The sequence below is a fragment of the Spermophilus citellus genome (assembly GCF_964194105.1).
Source record: "Spermophilus citellus genome assembly, chromosome: 14".
NCBI lineage: Eukaryota > Metazoa > Chordata > Mammalia > Rodentia > Sciuridae > Spermophilus > Spermophilus citellus.
The window spans coordinates 65,163,671-65,186,894 of NC_138194.1; the positions used below are offsets into that span (position 1 = coordinate 65,163,671).

General features: G+C 36.1%; 1 protein-coding gene across 2 annotated transcripts; it reads right to left on the reverse strand.

Annotated features, from left to right (window-relative positions):
* Positions 1-1,879: 1,879 nt before the first annotated feature.
* On the reverse strand, positions 1,880-22,998 carry MTERF3 (mitochondrial transcription termination factor 3). 2 transcript variants are annotated; one of them, XM_081266715.1, is made up of 8 exons: positions 22,851-22,998; positions 19,874-20,222; positions 18,272-18,424; positions 12,944-13,133; positions 7,787-7,934; positions 7,349-7,420; positions 5,413-5,574; positions 1,880-2,166 (listed from the first exon to the last, which is right to left on the reverse strand). In XM_081266715.1, exons 2-8 carry the CDS (start codon positions 20,205-20,207, stop codon positions 1,972-1,974), a joined length of 1,254 nt encoding a protein of 417 aa, XP_081122841.1. In that variant the 5' UTR covers positions 20,208-20,222; positions 22,851-22,998; the 3' UTR covers positions 1,880-1,971. The 2 variants fall into 2 exon arrangements, with proteins under 2 accessions (XP_081122841.1, XP_081122842.1); XM_081266716.1 differs by having other exon boundaries at positions 1,885-2,166; positions 22,720-22,990.
* Positions 22,999-23,224: the final 226 nt, after the last annotated feature.

Below are 23,224 nucleotides of genomic sequence, written 5' to 3' on the forward strand. Positions count from 1 at the left end.
TAAAGAAGAATAAAATTATGGCATTTGCCAATAAATGGATGAACCTGGAGAATATCATGCTAAGTGAAATAAGCCAGTCCCCCAAAACCAAAGGCCAAATGTTTTCTCTGATATATAGGTGCTACTTCACAATAAGGGGAGAAGGCTAGGGAAAACTGGAGGTACTTTGCATTAGGCAGAGGGGAGTGAAGGGAAGGGAGGGGTCTGAAGCATTGTAGAATGAACTGGACATAAAATCACTCTATGTACATATATGATTACATGACTGGTGTGATTCTACATCATGTACAGCCAGAAGACATTCAGGATACATTGACCTGTATAACCAAAATAACACAGAACACAGCCCTTGTGGTCCCAAGAGTGTGTATGAGAAGAAATGTGTATGATTTTTAAATCACTCCGGATTTTAGGAGCATTTGTTACTGTAGCATAGCTAACCTAATCTGATATTGTTTAAAACGGCAAAATGAAGTTCTGTGGTGCACGAAGACCAGGCAAGATAGTTCCATGTTGTTTCCCAGCAGTATGTTCTTCATTGTTTTCTGTTTACTGGCTTCATCTGTTGGAGAATGCTCTGAAAGCACACATCTGTGTCACCTTTGCCACTGTGTTTTATGACCTCAAATGTTTATTGAGTGAATGAACAAAGTATCTTTACAGGAAGGACACTATACCTGATTCTGAACAATTACAAATTAGGTTTCTCAAGTTTCTTTCAAGACATCAGGCACACTACAAAATACTTGTGCACATAACCCCCAAAGTTGGTGACTTTAAATCAATTTCTTCCAATTTTGAATCCAGCTATAGTTCTGTTAAGGCTTGAATACTCAGAGATAGCTGCCTCACACATCTGGCATTTGGTTGGCATGTGTGGACCAACAGGTTTGGCCAGGTATCTCTTTTTTCTTTCCAACTCGCTTCTCCAGTAGAATGACTAGACCTCTTTAAATAATAGCACAGGGTTCCAAGCATACCCCAATATCCAAATGTTTATCAAGAATCTAGTTGAGACCTGGGGTTGTGGCTCAGTGGTAGAGTGCTTGCCTAGCATATGTGAGGCCCAGGGTTTGATCCTTAGCACCACATAAAAATAAATAAAGGTTAAAAAAAATAGAATCTACTTGATAATGTCCCATATGCCCCATGGGCCAAATCTCATTGGCTGTTAAGAGAAGGAATTTCTCAATAGTGAAAATAACAAGTACGGTTCATTGAGTACATCGATGTTAAAGTCTACCCAATCTGGTGATCCTAAGGCAGATAGTCATGGTGCTTTATTTTACAAATATAGAAGCAAAGACTCAGTGATAAAATCACTTGCCCAGGATAATATATGTGGTGAGGGTATTCATGTTATAGATCTGCTTGCTGGTAGTAAGTTAGTTTTTATGGCTGTTACTGTCTTATTGCCTCTCCTCCTCTTCAAACTTTCCTCCTTGTCCCTTTCCCTTTGCTGAATTTTAGTAGCCAATTGCAGGCAATTTTGAATATCTGTGTTCAGCAAGACAACATTGTAGATAATCCAAAGTAGAATATGTTTGGAGCATTGAGTAGTAGTAGTTATTAGATGGGTGGTGTATTATGCTCTAGAAACTCATAACATTTCAAAGGAAATAAAGCCACCTAAAGAAATGAAACCACTTGAAAAGATTTGTGAATGTTAGAGCAGGAAAACCTTCCACTGTTGCCATCTTCATCAGAATGGCAAAGTACCAGCATATAGTACTCTCACTTCACTTCTTTTCTCTAAGCTTGTTAATTTTAGTTGAGGACATGGTTGAGCAAAATAAGAATTAAGTCAATAGGAACTTGTAAGAAAGTTCTACCAGAGTGTATGTACCCAAATATATAATATCAAAAAAATTGTTTCTAATATAAATTGAGACCTAAGGCATTTATTTTAAAATATATTTTACTCATACATACGTTCATTTTACAACATTACATGTTAATATTGATCAAAAACTAAAGAGTTTTTAAGAATTTTTCAAAGTCCTGTAGAGAGGCTTTGGCAATCTCTTTACAAAATATTTCATCAGGAATAGATACTAATTTGTCCAAAGAGATGTAATTAGGTTTTGCTGGATCATACTGTGCTCTTCCCAAATAGGTAAGAAATAGGTGTCTTTCTTTGATTTTAAACAACCTTGTGTTAAATACCTGGAAAAAGAAAAATGTTTTAAAAACATTATACAATAAAAGTTGAAATTTCAAGTTTACTTGGCCATATATTTTAATAGGTTAACAAATATACTGACCACATATTCAGTAAATATGACTAATGCAACAAGACTTAAATTCTGTAGTTTCTGCTAAGAAATTATGACTAAATAGACTAGAGGTATAGCTCAGAGTACATGTTTAGCATATGAGAGGCTTGGGTTTGATCCCAACCACCCCAATAAAATCATTAGATAAGGAAGTATAATTAGAGGCTGGGGTTGTGGCTCAGTGGCAGAGCACTTGTCTCACACATGTGAGGCACTGGGTTCGATCCTCAGCACCACATAAAAAAATAAATATGCAAAATAAAGATATTGTATCCATGTATAACTAAAAAAATATTTTTAGAAGAAATTATAATTAAAACAGGACTCAAAGCTAATAAGCAGAATAATAAATTAAGGGCTACACAGTGGGCAAAGAACATAGACTACTCCAGAGACAATCTATTTGAAGAGCAAACCCTCAGGCCTCATCCCAAAACTACATATTCCCAAAACTACCTCATCAGAAACCTTGAGAGCAGGGCTTAGAAATGTTTTAATAAGGCTTCAAGATAATTCCAATAAGTGATCAAGAGTTATGTTAGCAAAAAAAAAAAAAAAAAAAGTAAGATCTCCTAATCTGCAAAGCTTCCCTATTTTTTAAATTACTGCAATCAAAATGAAATTCATCTGATCTGATCAACTAGGGAAAGTATGTCTCCCTACCTCAGGTTAAAACTCCCAATGAGTAGGGAGTGTGGAACCCACTATAAAAAGCAATAAGAAGCAGGCCAGGTCCCTACAACCACTGCAAGAGAGGAAGGTGAAATGGGAGGTCTGGCCACACCTGTGCAAGAGCCATACAGGTCAAGACATCTGGGAGACTCATGGCCCAGATGACCTATCAGTGTGAGTTCTGGAGCTCTCCTCTTGCTTGTACCAGACACAATGAGAATACTCGGCATGGCACATAACCTCTAGGCCTCTTTCCCAATGTTCAACTGGAAACAAAATAATAATAGTTGACTTGGACAGGACACTGTGCAAAACTGTTGAAACCTTGCTTTGAGAACAGTGACCAAAAATAGCACAGGGTGCTAACTCAGCATGGGGCTGGTATGCTTTTGGAACAATACATGTCCTTTTTTCTGTCAATGCAAAAACAAATGACATCCTGTTCTGCCCTCATTTTTGGTAACTTAATTTCCTATTACTACATTATTTTGCTAATGAAGATGTGAGATACTTTAGTTTTAGTTTTTCCCAAGTATGGCTCCTAGGCAGTAACTCTTGGCTTTAAAAATTATCATACAAGAGACAACACCACAAATGATTCTGAATCAATAATAGTCTGAACTATTTATATAGCTCATGATCAGCTATTGTTTACTTTTCCAATAACTCAAGGTTTCTTTATCACTAAATTTGAGGATGGAGGGTTGTTAACCACCAAGGACTACTTTGCCATTGTCACAAAAATTTCATGGTATATATGCCAACCAATTTCATCTTGTTAATGATGTATTAGTCTTAGGGATTAAAAAAAAAAAAAAGTCCTCTAGCCTGAGAATTACTGAAACCCAGTTGGGAGGGGATAGGCAGGTTTAAGGGGATCCTGAATATATAACCTCCTTCCTTCTTCCTTAGTGATTTAATGTTCATGACTCTGGAGCTGCTTTTGTTATCCTTTACCTTCTGTGACCTCTTCTTTAAGATGATTTAATTATCCAGTTATGAAGTTATAATCCTTTCTCCATTTTAATTAATCATAAGGTATATATGCCAACCACAACCATTATTGTATGAAATTAGTTTCATACCACTAAATTTTAAAACATTTGCCAAAATCTTAACAGTTTTACCAGGTCCCTCATAGCCTCTCAGTTAATATACTTCCCCATTTGACTTTACAGCAATACACCCAGACCTCAGGAACCTGAGAATCCCAATTTGGAAGCAACATTTACATGACTGGGCTTTGAACAAATGATTGTGATGTACCTGTCAGTTTATAGTTTCCTCCACTTGGAAGGTTTCTCTCCCTCTGTTAAGTGCCACTCATTATTTGACTGAGGAACATCACTTCTCGAGTGGTGGCATACCTGGTAAAGTGTGTGATTTAAACTCCACTGACATAGTTCTAATCCTGCCCCTACTTGGTAACCTTGGGCAGGTTACTTAATCCCTTTATGCTTACTTTCTTCATTTGTAAAATAGGGATGAAAATAGCACTCATATGGTGGTTGTTATAATTATTATACTGAGTTGGTACAAGGAAAGCAGTAGAGATGGAGCTGGCACAGTAAGCACCCAATAGCTCTTACTAGGATTCTTCTACTTCTACAATGAATAACTGCTCTACCAGTCCTCTGCTTGAGAACCTAACATTATGTAAAACAATCATATTCTTAGAACCCTGTCTACCACACTGCATTATAAGTTCCACAAGAATGCAAGCCAAATCTATTTTTATATCCTTAGTGCCCACATAGTGGATGCTCATTATATACTAAGTAAATGACTAAATCACTAGGGTTTAGAGGGGACAAAGGTTAGATTCTCTTATCATGATCTATTGTCACTGAATTATCCACTAACCCAGGGGAAACAAATTGTGACTGCTTTTCAGTTGAAAATTACATTATAATTGCTCCATCAGCAACAACTGTAGCTTTTAATACTTTTTGTTCAACAAATATTTATTGCATGCCTACTAAGTGCCAAGTGTAGTTCTAGATTTGGGGAGTCAGCCATGTGTGAATCAGACAAGTCTATGCCACTCCGGAGTTAAAAAAGAAGCAAGTCTGATTAGTTCAGAAAATATAACTATGGCTTTGGCATAATGACAAACTAGAACTATTTTATGCTTTGGTAGGAGAGCACTATGATATCACTTGTTAATTCATAGATTTAGACTGTGAATGAAAAGTTCATGTAGCACTGAAAGGATCTTTAAGGGAATTTAAGTGGAGAAAAACACAAGAAAAACACATTCTTCTCCCTGATTCCAACAGGAATGAAGAGTAGGTGGCAACCCAAGAGACACAGACAAATCACTAATTCTCTTTAGGAGATGCAGACCTCTGCCCTGCAGCTGTGAACTTCCCACAGCTACATGCCACCATGCACCTGGATGGTAGTAGCCCTGAATGCAACGCAAGGGCAGCTCTCAGAGTGAGCCATGAGCTGCATGCATTACCTGTGGGAACTTGACAATGATGTGGTGGGGAATGCTCATCACATTGTGAACATAATCAAAAGTCTCCGTAAGTTTCCTTTTATTTGCAGTTAGCATCTTTGGGATTTTGGTGATCATATGCTGAATTTCATTATGTTTAAAACCAAGTTCAAGACGATAAACCTATAGGAAAATTAATTTGTTATAAGTTGTAAATAGAAATAATTATTTTGGTACTACACTAAAGGACACATTGATTATTATCTCAAAATTTAAAATAATTTTTTTTTCCTGCTCTTCCTCCCTGCTCTGTTCATAGTTGCTCTCATTATATCAAAGAAGACATTTGGTATTTGTTTTTTAGGGATTGGCTAGCTTCACTAAGCATAATCTGCTCTAGTGCCATCCATTTCCCTGCAAATTAAAATAATGACATTTTAAAATCTGGGGACAGATGTCAATGCCCTCAAGGGATTAGTGCTTACTACTTCTGGGGTAACCAGAATTTCAAACCCATCTCCTGAAAATGATGGGTGATCATCAAGAAGCAGCAGCATAATTATGAGATGGGATAACAGTGCACAAGGGAGGCCTGGACAGGGTGGCTGCATGGGCCGGGTACAAATAGACCAGCATTAAGATTCCAAAGTGCTTTTGAGCTTTCATTCCCAAAGCACAATCATATACATGTTATTAAAAAACCTACATGTCCAAATTCCAAACAGAAGACAAAACTAAACACTCATACAGGAGTAGGTTCTCCATGTACTTTCACAGTGTCCAATGCTCCTCCACCAAGCCATCACTCTTAATATTCCTTACTTTATCTCCCTACAGATTCTAAGCTCCACAAGCACAGACTACCTCCCTAGCACTGAGAACAAAACACTTTACTTATTTATTTTTGTTTATTGGTTCTTTTTAGTTACACATGACAGTAGAATGCATCTGATATAATTATATACGCATGGAATATATATCTTATTCTAGTTAGGACCATTCTTGTGTATGTACATAATGGTGGGATTCACTATGATGTTTTCATATACGTACACAGGAAAATTATGTCAGATTCTTTCCATTGTCTTTCCTTTTCCTATCCTCCCTCACTTTTCAACATTCCTCATTGTTTAATCTACTGAACTTCTATTCTTCCCCTGCCATCCCCCTACCTCTTGTTGTGGATTAGCTCCCACAAGTCAGAGAAAACATTCAACCTTTGACTTTTGGAGACTTGCTTATTTCACTTAGTATGATGGTCTCCATATCTACCCATTTACTGGCAAATGTCATAAACTCATTCTTCTTTATGACTCAGTAACACTCCATTGTGTGTACATACTACATTTTCTTTATCCAAGAATGAAACACTTCAGTACCTCAGAGAATAGGCCTTATATAATTTCAGACACTTCTACAGCTTTGTGTAGAAGTTGGCTTCATACTTTTCTTTTGGAGGAGAGACAATAAAGAATATCTGATATGTTCTGTGATAGAACTAGAGCTGGCAATTGGCACAGGTGTCAAGGATAGCAATGTGCTGCCCACTGCTCTGTTCATAAGTCTTTTAGATGCAGCCTCTTAAATGCCCTAAGACATAGAAAGAGTCACAATGGGCAAACAAGCATTTTCATAGATTGATAACACAGATTAGGAAATAGAGACATAGCCTCTCTTGCCAGGCAACAGAAGCAGTTTCCAGATACTACTAATAGGTACCAGTGTCTGCAAGATGACTTACACATGTAACATCTGATCAATATATGAAAATATCATTAAATGACACAAATTTCTTGCTAGATATTTTTATATTATATTTTATATATTTTCTGTCTTTTTATAAATAAATTCAAAATCCAATTTTCTTTAAGATGACAATAGCAAAATGTATTCCCTTCGAAGGGCTTAAACACGTAAAGAAAGAAAATGATTTCTCAAAAGCTTTACACTGTCCTACCTTCATATTTTCTTTCACAGGTTCCAGACTTCCAGTTAGTAGCCTTGGAAGACGAACAACTAGATCTCTAGTCTATAATTAGAAACAAAACAATTATTACTATATATGCACATTTAACTAGTTTGGAAAACTAAGGCATTAGAGGGAATAAGCTAAAATTTAAAAGATGAGCCAGCTGGAGAAATGATAGGCACCTCAGAAAAATATAATACTGTTTGAGGAAAAAACAAATATTGAAAACAAGCCTTAAAAATTCCAAGTTGATGGAATACTATAAAATGATGAAGCTTTATGTTTAAACTAGCAGGGTAATTCATTTTCTTAAAAAAATACCATACTTTTTAGAATTCAGATGAGCCAGCATTTGTTAGAAACACGAGGTTTAACAGTTACTAAATGTCCTAACAAGAAAATGTACAAAGTCTCTACATTCTTTACCTTCTTCACACTAAGTTCAAGTTCTTTTTGAAAAAATCCCAATCTGTTATCCAGTCTTTCCACTGAAAAATTCAGCAGAAATGGGGCATTTCTGACCATCTGTGCAATATCTGTCTTACTAAAATTTTTTGATTGTAGATAAGCCACCCTAGAAAAGTAAACAAAAATACATGTATATGGTAAACATTTACTAGCTTCACAATTATAAAGAAGTTGAAAAAATAAAGGATAAATAAATCATAGAAAAACAAAATAAAATAAAAATAAAATAAAATAGAAAACATTCCTTAATAGAAAAATACAATAAAATAAAAAAATTCTGTAATAATGATGTGAACATGGATAAAACTGAACATTTGTCCATAGGCTCTAGAATGATTTTCGTTTAGATTGAAAATAGAAAATAATCCTGTGTGGCTGAAGGAATATGGAAATTTTATTTTCTTTTAATTTTTTCATACTGGGGACTGAATGCAGGGGCACTTTACCACTGAACTTCATCTCCAGATCCTTTAAATTATTTATTTATTTATTTATTTTGAGGGGACTACCAGGGATTGAACTGAGGGTACTCAACCACTGAGTTTTAAAATTTACTCAATTTTAATAGATATTTTATTGCAATATCTATTAAAATTCCCAGCCCTATTTTTTATATTTTATTTAGAGACAGGGTCTTGCTGAGTTGCTTAGCACCTTGCTTTTTGAGGCTGGCTTTGAGCTCGAAATCCTCCTGTCTCAGCCTCCGGTGCCACTGGGATTACAGGTGTGCACCAGTGCGCTGGGCGGAAAATAATTCTGAAATCCACTAATAGGTGTGGGAGGCCAACCTTACTGGTGACTGAGTTACACTCCCCAGCTGGGTGCTAAGGCGCTCAGTCACAGAAATGGGTGTGTCTTGCTACAGCCTCATGGGTGAAGCTATGCTCACCTGTTCCTTTATAATATAACCCCTTGCCCTGTTTAGGATAGAATCTTCCATGGAAGTGCCTTGTGTGTGTCCCCTTCTCTTACTGTGCCCTTGGGTGTGGCCTACCCAGATGTCAGTCAACCTGCTGACAGTGGACATCATGAAGATAGACTCAGCCCCCTGAAACCTGACCCCTTGCCTCATTTGAATGGCTTCTCCTCAATAAAAGGGGTCAGCGAGTGCTCTCTCTCTCTCTCTCTCTTTCTGTGGACCCTTAAGGTCAGAGGAGCCATCACAGCAACCCCAAAGAAAAAGGTATTTGTGTCTCTTGTGTGGTTATTTCGTGCAGCCCAGTTTAACTAGAGTGACCCCTGAGCCTTTTAGTCTTGAGAACAGAAACCCAGCAAAATAGGTAGATTCCTTTTTCATTTAATTTGAGTTATTACATGGTAAGAAAAAAATGAAATAGCTTCTGTTTAGCCCCCCCCCCCCCCCCCCGCTAAGAACAGAAAAACACCAACTAAGAATATAAGAGATCTGGACCCCTGAAGAAAGGCTGCAACTGAGAAAAGATTTTTTTTTTAATGTTAGCATATTTAACATACATTTTCATAAATAATTTTACTACAGTCTTTTTTTTGGCAATTGAATTTTTTTAAAAAAATTTTTTTTGTAGTGGTAGATGAACAGAATGCCTTTATTTTATTTGATTATTTTTATGTGGTGCTGAGGATTGAACCCAGTGCCTCATTCATGCTAGGCAACTGCTCTGCTACTAAGCTACAGCCCCAGCCCACTACAGTCTTTTAATATGTATTTTGTTAACAACTCAGAAATGTTCCCAAGTTTCTGGGAACCCAAATATGGTAGTATAATATAAAAAGTTTAACTGACTTTTCAAAATCTAAAAATATAGTAAAGGGTAGTTTTATTATATGCCTAAATATATCAAGATGTTATCTTGTTTACTTGTTACAGAAAAATAAAAAATTCTATGAGCCAGATAAATTATCCACATTACATTTGAAGAAATATAGATTCAAAGAAGCTAAATAATTTGTCTTGGATCATCAAATAATCAATGCTAATAATACAAATTAGAATGTAACATGCCTACATCTAAAGCTTATGATGGTTCTGCACTAAACTTAATTACTTTAGTCAGCTGAATATTACTCCTTCAAAGTAGCTCCTCTGAGGCATGAGAGGAAACAATTGATAAATTTAATTATATGAAGAAATACTATAAAACAAAGTCAAAAAAATGACTGGGAAAAATATTTGCAAAATGCCTTAAAGAAAGAACCAATGTTTCTAACATATAAAAGAATGTTTACAAGAAAGAAAAAAAGCCCAATTAAATAATGTTGCCAAGTGTGGCGGCGCACACCTGAAATCACAGTGACTTGGGAGGCTGAGGTAGGATTATAAATTGGTGGCCTGCCTAGGCAATTTAGCAAGACCCTGTTTCGAAAATATAAAAAGGACTGGGATGTAGCTCAGTGGTACAGCACTTCTGGGTTCAATCACTGGCACCAAAAAGAAAAAAGAAAAAAATGGCAAAAGACATAAATAATTTACAGAAAAGGAAATTTAAATAGGAATTCAACACATACAAAGTAATCTGTAACATGAAAAGTACTCCAACATTTGTTGTTTAAAACACGTGTTTCCAAAATTAACAAAGAGGTATTATTTTTACTTGTAAAATGGAATCATAAAGTTGATAACACTGTTATTAGTGAGGATAACAGAGAAATTGGACTTCTGTACTGGGGGAATATATACTGGAAAATAATTCAAATAAATGCAATATCTATTAAAATTACAAATGAATATATCCTTTGACCTCTCAATTCCACTTTTAGAAATGTATCTTACAGGTAATATTGGTGAAATGAGGTGTATAGGAATTGCTAAAGCATTGTGACAGGAAAGACCAGAAAGACCCTGGAGGTTTATAAGTAGGGTACTAAATAGATCTGTAGTGTGGATTATTCTGGATTAAAGAATAGAAAGTGTGTAAGAAAGAAACATTTCCAGGATATAGTTAAGAAAAGTGGGGTGTAAAATAGTATGTATAATTGCTACCAGTTATGTGTGTGTATGTGTGTGTGTGTGTGTGTGTGTGTGTGTGTGTTTATTCTTATATAGGACAGAATATTCCTAGAAGGTGGACACAAACCTGGATGGTAGTAGCTATTAATGAAGATAATAGAGAAATTGCACTTCTGTATACTACTGGGGGAATTATAAACTGGAAAACAACGCAGATAAATGCAATATCTATTAAAATTAGTTGAGTCTTGGAAGGCCAAGGAGCAGAAGAAGGAGGGGAAATAGGATAACTTTCTTGGGGAGGGGGGGACGGGCAGCCATGTTGTGTCTGACTAAAATATTATTAAAACTGCTGTCAAGAAGTTTATTTTTCATCATATGTCCTTTTGAGTATATGGGGATATATTACCTATTAAAAAATTCTAAGTAATTAAGAAATGTTAAACAGTTCCATCTGATAGTCAGCCAGGTTTAGGAATCACTGATGGAACTATCTATATTAGAGAAGATTCCTTAGGTCTTATGAGAATGTGTGATCTTAAACGGGTAACTTAAGTTCCTTTAAAGTTTAAATTTCCTTCACAAAATTAAACATAGGGAAACATTATGACTCAATAGCCAACTCTCTGGAGTTGTACTGAGTGGGTTTGAATCCCAGCTCTGTCACTTAAAATTAACTCTTTTAATCTTGGGCAAATTACTGAACCTCTCTGTGCCTACCATGTATAATAATGACAGTAAAAATCATGGTATAGTCTCTGAAAGGATCCCCATTGTGAGGTATTGATGTTTCTTTGGAGTAACTTTTGAGCAACAAGGCAAGCTTGTTGTCTAATGGGGAGGCAATCAGTGTTCTGGCAGCCAAGGGGAGCAGCACTGGATGTGAGAGTTTCCTGGAATCACTTTCTGCCTCTTTACTGTGACAGCCTATCTGTATCACACTAGACTGTAAGCCACATGATGGGACAGAGGACAAGTTTTATGTCTGGAGTCCAGGCAATTGCCTTGACTATATAAGGGCTCAAGTTGTTTTGTGCAAGGATTATAGTTTTCTTTTGTTTGTTTTTCCTAATTCAGAGAAAAGGTTCGAGAAGGTATAAGAAACAGCAAACTTTCTGAAATGTAGGGAGGCTATTTTCCAGTGTGGAAAATAGTATTGTGGGGGGGGGGGTGTCAAGATTAGATGCAGGCTAACTAGGAGACTACTGGAGCATGAAATTATTGGTATGAAATAATTAGGAACTGAGGCAAAGTATTTCAAGTGGAGATTAAGAGAAACACACTAATTTGAGAGAAAATAAAGTAGAACCGATGGGCCTTGATAATTTGTTAGATGTGGATGACAAAAGAAGAGAAGTCAAAGTTAATACCAGCATTTCTGACCTCAGCAACAGTGCCCCTCATTTATTGAATCCTGGAACATGGACTGATTTAGATAAGAGTTGGGGGGAATTCAAACTGTTAACTTCAGGACAGGGACTTGTCTTATTCTGTGTGGTTCTTGATGCCTAGCAGGACCTTCACTCACGGATCAACACTGTCTCACTAAAGATTCTCTCAGTCAACAATTCTTTGAATGTTGAATGAAGTACAAAGTTGATTATTAAAGTGCTATTTAGGAGCTGGGACTGAGGCTCAGCCATAGTGTTCTTGCCTGGCATGTGTGAGGCACTGGGTTCAATTCTTAGCACCGCATATAAATAAATAAAATAAAAGTCTATCAACAATTAAAAAAAATAAAATAAAGTGATATTTAAAGAAGAAAGGAATAACCAAAATAGTTAACTTATGACATGATTAACAAAATTAGACAATAATTTGCCAAGAGAATGTCAAATGTCTACTATTAAAAATTGGATATAGAAAAACCACACAAGATCATGTTTTCAGAACTAAGGGTACTCTCAGAAAATATAGCTATTTGTTAATAGTCATTAAAAAACAACTTATACCAGTTTCTGAAGAGAAATAGTTAAGTACTGACTTAGCAATAGATGAAACAATGAAATAATAATAAGCAGTTGAATAAATAATTTAAATCAAAGAAAATCCTTAACAACAAAAAAATAACATCCATGCTCATTATCTCAGTAGATCCTATACAACAGAGACTTAAAAAATTTCTTACACATATATTTCCTCTGTAGCCACTTCTTAGGTTATGTGAAAAATCATTCTAAAAGCCCTACCTGATCTTAAGATTTTCAAGGTCTTCAGAGAAAACAGCATAGTTTTTAGTCAGGAATGTTCCCAACTGGTTATCCTCTAAACCCAAATCCTTGAGAAACAGGAGTATTTGCTTAATGTCCTTTTCAAAATCCAGTCTTAGAAGAAGGTTGGCTGCATCCGGATGTTTTTCTATCTTGGACAAATCCACTCCTACAATAAATTATAAATACTGTTTGAAAACCACTTCTTAGTTTAGCCATTAAAGTTCATACATATAAGCATTAGAAATTACTGAGGAATAACCTATTCAAAGGAGAACTGAAATAAACAAAATAGAAACTTCTAAATATCTATAGCTAAACTGGTTACAGAAATAAAACAAATTAAAATGAATTATAGTATTTATCCCAAAGACATGTGTAGAGGGAAATGAGCATTTGTGGCTAAATGTCTCCCAAGACAAATTCACTAATCACTGGATCATCATCATTTCTATGGCTTTTGGGATATGGTTTTTGAAAGATAGTTGGGATCCCTTAATGATCTCCTTGGTAACTGCTCAATTGGTAAATTTGCAGGGTATAAACCTCTATGAACAAATTGTTACTTTGAAATTTTTAAATAATTTCCTTAAGTAAAATTACTATTTAAAAAATATGCTCATGATCCCCTTCACAGGGGGAATAAAAAATTACCCTATTTCTTACTCATCACTGGCATCTCCAGGTCTTTATGGCAGAGACAAGGACCTTAAAGGGGCTTACAAATGTCTGAGAATGTGTGCACACATACAACCCTCAAGCACTACAGAAAGCAGCAAGTACACAACCTTTAACCTTTATGTACCCTTCTTACCTTATATAATCTAAGTAAACAAGACAAGAAACATGAGAAAAAGTAAAAAAAAAGGGAGAAACCAAGGTGATATTTTAAAGCATTCTTCATTTTCTCATACTGTTTGATTTCAGCATAACTTAGGCAGAGAATCAAAGAACGTGTAATTCAAAATTCTCATTAAAACTGAGGATTTCATTCTTTTTCCTTTTATCTGATTTTAAGAGATGAAAACGAAAGCCTCTCCCACATCTTTAAAATAAATATTTAGATAACATAAAACCTTAAGTTTAGACTCAAATTTCATAATATTGAAAATATTCCTTCAGATTAAAAATAACCCCAGAACTGATTTCTAGAGGCAACTTTACAGTATTACATATAAAAACAATGAAATAAAAACATTCTTTCTTTAATGGTAAATGTGATCAGAAAAGCAGACCTAAATATAATTCTAAATCCAAATTTCTTAATGTTAAACACATAACCATAATTAGCAAAACAGTTTAAACAGAATACACACACACAAACACACACAAAATGAAGACTAGAAAACAGAATGGGATGAACCAAAGTAATTTACTGTAGGCTAATAATGGCATTTTATATCAATAAGAAAAACATTCATTAAAATATAATGGGACCAGGGCTGGAGCTATAGCTCAGAGGCAGAGCACTTGCCTCACACATGTGAGGGACTGGATTAGATCCTCAGCACCACATACAAATGAGTAAAAAAAAAAAAAGGTCCATTGACAACTAAAAAAAATTTTTTTAAAAAAATATATATAATATGGACCACTATCTTGTAAAAAAATTAAAAATTCTCTGTATCTTATGCAAAATTAATTCCATGTAGTTAAGAATCTAAAAGTATATTAACTACTGAAAGAAAACACAGAACTCAAAATACAGTATTGTTTAATTTCAAAAACATATAAGATGCAGTGGCTTGGGAGGCTGAGGCAAGAGGATCATGAGTTCAAAGCCAACCTCAGCAACTTAGTGAGGCCCTTAGCAACTCAGCAAGACCCTGTCTCTAAAAAATAAAATATATTAAAAAAAGGTAGGGTGGGGCTGGGGATGTGGCTCAGTGGTAAAATGCTCCTGGGTTCAATCCCTGGTATCAAGAAAAAAATATATATATACATACATGTGGAAGATATATGAATGGCTTTCTGTGTGATACATATTTGTTTGTTTGGAAAAAGGTCTGGAAAACTTAAAACATCTTAAATATCTCAGTAAGAACGATCACCTTTGGGAAGTGAAATGAAGATGTAAAGAGGACAGATCTATTTCTTGTAATATATGCATTTTTAACAACTAGATGTAATTCTTTTATAATTTTAAAATAATTTTAATAGACAATAAATCCAATTACTGGATGGATAAAGAAACAAGATGGAAACTGGTTCCAAATATCTGTGGGAGGAGGACTTTAAAAATAGCACAAAGGGCTTAGACTTCAAATTTAAGTAAATATTAGAGCTTTCATGTGTTGAAGTGCCTTGCTCAGCATGAGCTGTCACACCATGACTGTGTTAAAGCAGAAATCCTGAAAAGCTATTTTTTTTAATATCTGTATTTTGTTTATTTATTTTTATGTGGTGCTGAGGATCAAACTCAGTGCCTCACATGTGCAAGGTAGGTGCTATAAGCCCCAGCCCCTGAAAAGCTACTTTTTAATACCAATGGAGAAACGAATCTCATCAGGATAGTACCTGCTCAGCCAGATCACTTGGTTTTACTCAAATTTCATTAACTTGAAAAAACAGTCACTGAATGCCAGGACTTCTGCTAAGCACTGGGTATTAAAAAAAAAAAATGGGTAGTATATGATCTACCCTGTAGATGGTCAGTCTAGTTGGGCTTTATTCTCATCAGTTCAGTAACTACAAATATACCATTGCATTTAGGTACAGTAACCCGTATTTAGTTATCAGGGTCTGACAGGCAACAGATAGTGCCCTATAAAGTTCAAAAGAAAAGAACTTTAAGGAGGACTAAATAGGGTGACATAGATGCAGGGAGACGGGAATACTGGAGGGCACTTCCAGCACCAGAGATCAGAGAGAGAGAGAAGCTATTAAGGAAGGACTGCTCAGAAGGAGCTGTTGTCATGGAGAAAGCAACTGGACCCAAAGAAGGGAGGAAAATACTCCCAGTAGGCCCTTCTAGTCTCCACACTGTAGGTGCCTCCCGCCAGGTGAAGCTGCCCAGAACCCAGCTGGCCCCCTGCTGTAGAGCTCCAGCACACAGTGGCTGGCCACCTGGCATAAAGAACAAGCAGAAAAAGGCAGAAACAGCTCTGCAAAGCAAACAGAAGGACTTAGTATTCAAAACCATGGTTTGGCAAAGCAATCATGGTTTTTCTAAGTTAGTGTCCTTTAAATTAATTCTAAGACATGCTGTTGGGTATTAGCATACAGAAGAAGGAATGGTTAAAACATATTCCAAGGCTGTTTTGTACTGTAAATTGTGTAAAGTTAGGGACTGCATCTCAGTATTGTCTTGCATCACCATAGAGCTGCCATAGGCAAAGAGAGCTGTTTTGAAAAGAAAGGTAACTGGCTTTCTTGCTCATAGTAGATGTCATCTCTCACTTTTGAACTCTCTGGACACTTTATTATGTATATTTTGGATGTAAAACAGATGTCTTATATATGTATATATGTATGTGTATATATATGTGTATATATATATACACATATATCACATATATATACACACACATATATATACACATGCTACTGAATAATTACCTAAAGCTATTAACATATTCACCATTACAAATATTCACCAATTTTTTATGTGACACAAAAACATTTAAAACCCACTCTTTCAGCAATTTTCAAGTACATAGAACATTAACTATAGTTATCATGCTGCACTTTGGATCTGTAAAACTTATTCCTCCATTTCACTGAAACTTTGTAAGTTTTGACAGATATCTCCTTATACCTTCCTCTATTGCCTCCTTCTACCACCATTCTATTCTGTTACTATGTGTTTGGCTTTTTCTTTTAGTTCTCACATGTAAGTGAGATCATGTGGTATTTGTCTTTCTGTGTCTATCTTATTTAACTTAGAATAATGCTTTTCATCCACATTGTTGCCAATGGATTTCCTTCTTAAGAATGGATAATATGGGCTGGAGCTGGAGCTCAGTGGCAGAGTGCTTGCCTTGTACATATGAGGCACTAAGTTTGATCCTTAGCACCACATAAAAATAAATAAAATACATGCTGTCCATATACAACTTAAAAAAAAAAGATAGTATTCCATTGTGTATAGCATGTTTTCTTTATCTCTTCATTTACTGATGGACACTTATGTTGATTCATGAAAAACTTTATTTGTATCTCTGATCTCTGATATGAGTCTAAGACACATTACCTTTCATCCTTGTATTCCAGCTACTTTAAAGTATATGTCTTTAGATTTTTCTGAACACTTGAAGTTTCTTATGAACAAAGGCCATTCCTTATATATTTGGGTCACATTCAGCTAATTGAGCACAGGGACAGATGTGTCAACAATCATCACACATCACCATTAATGCTAGGTTCAAAAATAAGCAGGGAAGGAAGTGGGAGCTTAAAGAAGGACCCTTCTTCAGGGTCAAAGAAAACATTTTCAAGTTATTGGAATTTAAGCTAAGTTCTTCAGTTGTCAGAGCTGGCCAACCAAAAGAGGGAAGTATCAAGGGATAAAGCAGAAAAAGTAAGCAGGAGACAACCAGGAAGAGGTAATGGGAAAATAGAATGTTACAATAAGAAGCTAGATTAAAAATAACTAAATTGAAGTTTTCAGTGAAGTGCCCTGGCCATTTCACTATCTATATCCAACTAGTCAACAAGCTAAGGTAGCTAGAGAATAAGCCAAAAGAGAAATTATCCAAATTAGGACATGAGCTCCAGGAGAAAGGTCAGGGAGTGACAGGGAAAACAGGCAGTGGTGTGCCATGGATCTGATAATTACTCACTGGAAAAACTGTCCTGAAAGGTTATTGGAAGGTGTGGGAAAATTTAACCCTAAGAGACAAAGAAAATTAATCAAATAAAAAACAAGGCAATTATTAACTCCAGGAAAAAGAAAAGTTATACAGGAAGGAAACAACAAATATACATTTGATTACAATGACTAATGATATATCTAAAAATTATAATGTAACACACCAAGGGAATTTTAGAGAATATGGAAAAAATACCTGTGTATATATAAAAGATAGACTGTTGTCTAAAATTGATGAAAAAAGAGATAGTATTATAAGCAACTGCTTTTAAAATGTGGAAGTTAAATACAGTGATAAAAGTAGATACCTTCAGTAAATGGGATACAAGGTCAGTAAGAGAAACAGAGCCTTTCACACTATTTGACTTTTGCTCATATGTTTATATACTACTTTGATAAAGATTTAAATGTTGAGTAAGGTAAAAAAATAAATAAAACAACAACAACAACAAAACCCAAAAAGTATACTAAAGTATTTGTAGGGTACTCAAACTTACCTAAAAGCACTAACTTCTGCAGAGTCTCAGAATGATCTACATAGTCTCGAAGTGTGAATGAATCTAGAGGCAGTGGAGGGTGTGCAACAATCTGAACAGCCTCTTCTTCGGAAAGTGGATGCAATGGAGACAAGGGAGGCAAATCGTCCAGTTCTTTGAAGCCAGGCATGTAGAAAGAGAAGCAAGTTAGTGCTTCAGACTATTTCTCCAAAGCCCACTTCTTCCTTGGTTTGTGTCGTTTGCTAGTTAAATCTTGAGATCATTTCAGAATTAATTGTTCAAGAAATCAAAAAATATTCTAAGTAACAAGAGGTAAGGTTATGACTATTTAGAAAGATCAACTACTGTTTTTCTCTAAGATAAGAAATTTGTTAGTAAGTTTCAAGGCACAAAACTTTTCTCCTCCACTTTTCAATGACAGGTAAAAGTGTTAAGAGGATCAACTGCCCTTCAAGTACATTTTGAGGAAGAGAATCAGTCTACCATAGCTTGTTAACTTGGCCAAAAGTACAATATATTCAACAGCCTGAATCTCATAGGTTAGTCATGACATTCTGAAAATTCTGCTTTGATGCAGTGCCCTCTTCTCCCAGTTATTCTCCAGTGCCGTTAAGATGATGTCTGTCTCTACCACCTGCAGTCTTTCTGGTCTAGCATTGATTCTACGGTGTGTGGTTTTGTGTGTGTGTGTGTATCTAAATATATATATTTTTAATAAAACAATATGTTAGACAATTGGGACTGTAATTTACCTTAAGCTAAGGAATCCAGACTGTGATCTCTTGTTCTGTTTCTCACATTTTTAGCCACCCTCTCTCCTCCCTGTGTCCAGCTCTCTATCATTTTGTACATAATTGAATATTATTCCATATATGGTAAAATCTGAATTCCTAGAACAGGAGGCACTAGAAAGGAAGGACTGACTAAAAACAACACAAGGGAACTTTAGCAGTGATATAACTGTTCTATTTGATGACTGGTAGTTGTAATACAACTACATGTATACATCAAAATTCAAAGAATCATATACCCCAAAAGATGGATTTTATTTGATACCAATTATACCCTAATAAATCTAATCTTGTTTTGTTTTTGCTTTTTTTGTACTGGGATTGAACCCAGTGCTTGATGCATGCTGGGCAAGTGATCTCCACTGAATTATATTCTCTATAAAATTTATTTTAAATTTTGAGAGAGGATCTCTCAGAACTGCCCAGCTGGCCTCAAACTTGTGATCCTTTTGACTTAGCCTCCTGAAAAGGTGTGATTACAGGCATGTGTCATCATACCTGGTCCAAAAGAAAAAAAATTTTAAATACTCTAAGTAATGAAGCATTTAGAAAGCAAATGTAATATTAAAATATATATATAATCTATTTATATAAATATATATATATATAATCTATTTTATTTATATAAGATAATCTTATGCACACTAGTAAAATCAAAGTAAAAGAGCAGTAAATAAATAGAGCTGGTATTGTTCCTTTTCCTGCCTGGTACAAAGTATGAATAGAAATGGCCTAGCAAAATGTAAACAAGTAGCTCCTTTAAACTACCAAAAGCAGGGAAAGTGGGACTTTTCTAAAAGTTGGGAATTACCTTCTAGAGTCAGGTCGGAGTCAAAGCAGGGCATCTTCTGTGTCTTCTCTGACTGCTCATTCACATAAGGAAGCAGAGTGCTTTGGGCAGAATTATTCTCTTGCCTACTTGAGTTGGTAGACTGGGAATTACTCCATAAGGAGGAAGTTCTGTAAGTCTTAAATCCCCACTGGAGAAAACAATTGTCAGAGGACATCTGAGGCCAAGCAGAAGAGCTTTGTAACCATGTTTTCCCTGGTCTTGGAAAACGTTTTGTGAGTTGTGTGGCATTAATGAAGCGGCTCGACTTAATTGAGTTGAACCATCTGAGTATCTGTTGGGCTGACAAGGCCATTTTTCCTAAAGTAATCTACAAAGGAAAAAGATAACTATCAAAAGAGAAACTCAGTTTATTTAAATATTTTAAATTGTATTCAAACAACAAAAACATAAACTGGAAATTATTTTTTTTCCTAAATTAAAGGGGTTTAATTAAATTTTATTAGACTAAAGTAGTGAAATGTTTCTTATATATAGGAAAAGCCACAAACAAGGCAGTCTTAGTTATAAGCTGAAAAATAGGATTTTCTGAAGTGGAATAATAAAGATAAGATTTACAATTTAACAGTAAAAAGCAAAATCAGTGGTGTAAGAAAATCATTAAAACAAAAATCTGTAAATGTTCAAATTATACATAACCAAATCATCTGTTAATCATTTTTTAAGAAGACAGTGAGGTAGTTAAGTGCTCTTGGAATATGGTTTGAAGGATATTTAAGAAGAACATTGCTAATCAAAATAATATTGAGGGCTAGGGTCATAGATCAGTGATAGAGTGCTTGCCTAGCATGTGTGAGACACTGGGTTTGATTCTCAGCACCACATATAAATAAATAAAGGTCCATCAAAAATTAAAAAAAATTAAAAAAATAACATTGAGTTATTCAAATGCATTTTATGTACATAGTCACAAAATAAACAGAAAGAAACCACTCTTGTCCTGAAGGAATCATCACAACATTATCATTGCAATATTGAACAGTGAAGGCTTTCTTGCTTCGTTCTTAGAGCTGAACTCTGTTGATTATTTCAAAGATGAAGCTGTTCTTAAAAGGGAAATTGAACAAAACTAGTTTTGTCAAATTCAGTTTCTCTGTAGGAAACAAGAAAAAGAATAGCCTTCAAAAGGAAAAGGTCAAAATAGCAAGCAAAACAAAGTGACAGAAACAAATAAGCAAGCAGACAGGCATAAATGTATATTTTGACTGAAAAAGTAGTTTTTAACAGGAAAGATTGTTGCTACTTAAACTCCAGGAATATGAAATAATTTTACATTTAGCAGCTAATTAGAAAGACAAATTTTATGTTAAATAAGATAATCCATATAACACACAGCATGGAGCCCTGCATATGGGAAATGATTTATAAATGTTAACCATTATTATTATTGACTAGTCAATCAAAAATAATTAATTCTGTGAATTAATTCTGGCATACAGCTTTGTGCTTTGTTCATTTATGTTGTGGAATTCAGCTTGTTTTATGCTCTGCATTAGACTAAACACTTGAAGATCCAATTTCTTGGAGATCTATAGTTTGTTGGAAGAGATTTATAAAAGTGAAAGTCTCAGTTTCATTCTGAAGTGATCTTAGGAAGTAAGTATTCCCAATAATTTTTGTTAAATTTTGGCAGGAAACAAGCCTCCAAATCTGTCTCTGCAGCAGTCATAAAGGCACCAAATTGGGAGTCAGAAGACCAAGGTAGTTATGCTACCTTGACAAAATTAAGTTTCTTAAAGGGGTGTAAAAAATGTTTAGCCCATGATGGTATACAATTATCATTACTCAAATGATTACTCAAATAACAATTTTTATGGGTGGTAGAGATAGAACTTTACAACTGAGCTACACCCCCAGGGCCAAAATAGTATTTATTTATTTGTAAAGGTTAAGGGTACAATAAAATGATCTTATGGTCTCTATCAGGTTTGACATTTTAAGTTTGTCCATCCTCGTTGTCCTGCTTCAAAGCAAACCCATCCCCATCCCAAATTCACTCTTGTCTCTCTATAATCAAATTAATATCCCTTCCACATCTGGCAAGTTCACTTTTAAACTCCATCCACATCCATCAAAAGACCTTTGTGAATATAACTAATTTTTAACCTTCCATTTTTATTTGCAAAAGCATTATCTTTACATTACCACTTCTCTGCTATGTATACATCCTAACAATTCGTTTAGGATAGAAGGGTTGGGTCTTATCTCTGGATCCACCCTCCCAGTAACTATCCCCACCAGTCTTGCAGTGCTCCACTGTTTGTAGAACAGAAATGAATGAACCACAAGCATTGTCAACTCCAGGGCCTACACAGTATTCAAAAGCGGGTATGGCATTTGCAAATGTGTACATAAGCTCTGTGAGGTTTCACAATTAAGTTTTCTAACACGGCCCTTGATCACGAAGATGGAAGAAAACACCCTAAAAAACTCCACTAATTAATTTAGTTAAAATTAACTCCACTAATACATCGTACACTAGTTCTCAACTCGATGTCTACTTCGTTAGGTTTAGGAATAAGAACTGAAATAGGTTTTTTTTTTTTTTTTTTTTCAGAGCTCCAGATTTCTAATTCTGTAATTAATGACTTCAGGAGATGAAAGGGGGACTAAGGGGTGGCTTCGTAATAAAGGGCCTCTCAAATAATGGTGTCGCCCTCTCCAGGCCTTTTTAAACCAGATTTCAGTTCCTCAAACCAAACTTCCGCAGGAAGCCACTTCACACGCTGGGCCTCCTCCGTCCTTCCAGGGCCACTACAAAAAAAACGTGTTTTGCGTTTCCAACTCTTGGGCCAGGGGATACGTACCAAACCGAACCAATCTCCCTCCACGGAGCCACGGAGACTTAAAGGCCCTGAGGCTGGGGAGCGCAGCCTGGACGCGGGAGGCCGGGACCCGAGCCCCGCCGGGGACACGCCCACGGGGGTTCCTGCTTCACCTGTGGCGAGGCCTGAGCGTTGTCTGGTCCCGCGGTGGCTGTCGGGCTCGCCGGGCCGCCCGCCCGGTGCCGCCGCCCCGCAAGCCCGCCTGCCGGTCCGCAGGGCCCAGCCACCGCGCTCCCCGACCCACGTGTGCTGCGGTCGGAGTGGGCGAGACCATCTGGAGGCTGCGCGGGGGGAGAGAGCGCTGAGAGCCTGGGAAAGAGCCTGCTGGGGACCACAGCTGTGCTTCTCTCGCTCACTACTTTCCCTGAGCCTCGCGCAGTGGCAATCTGAAGGCTCAGAGAGTGCTTAGAGATGCTGCGGCCCGAAGGCCAGCTGGCGGCCGGCCGGCGGCACCCCCCTTCCCACGTCGAATCGGCGGCGCCGCGAC

Bases quoted from the DNA above. Each gene is read 5' to 3' on its own strand.
- MTERF3 (XM_081266715.1), bottom strand. From the start codon at position 20,207: ATGGCCTTGTCAGCCCAACAGATACTCAGATGGTTCAACTCAATTAAG. The intron at 18,425-19,873 runs GTAATTCCCAAC...CTGGCTTCAAAG, and splicing joins CTCCGACCTGACTCTAGAAG to AACTGGACGATTTGCCTCCC. The intron at 7,935-12,943 runs GTAGGGCTTTTA...TTACTTTTCTAG, and splicing joins CTTGAAAATCTTAAGATCAG to GGTGGCTTATCTACAATCAA.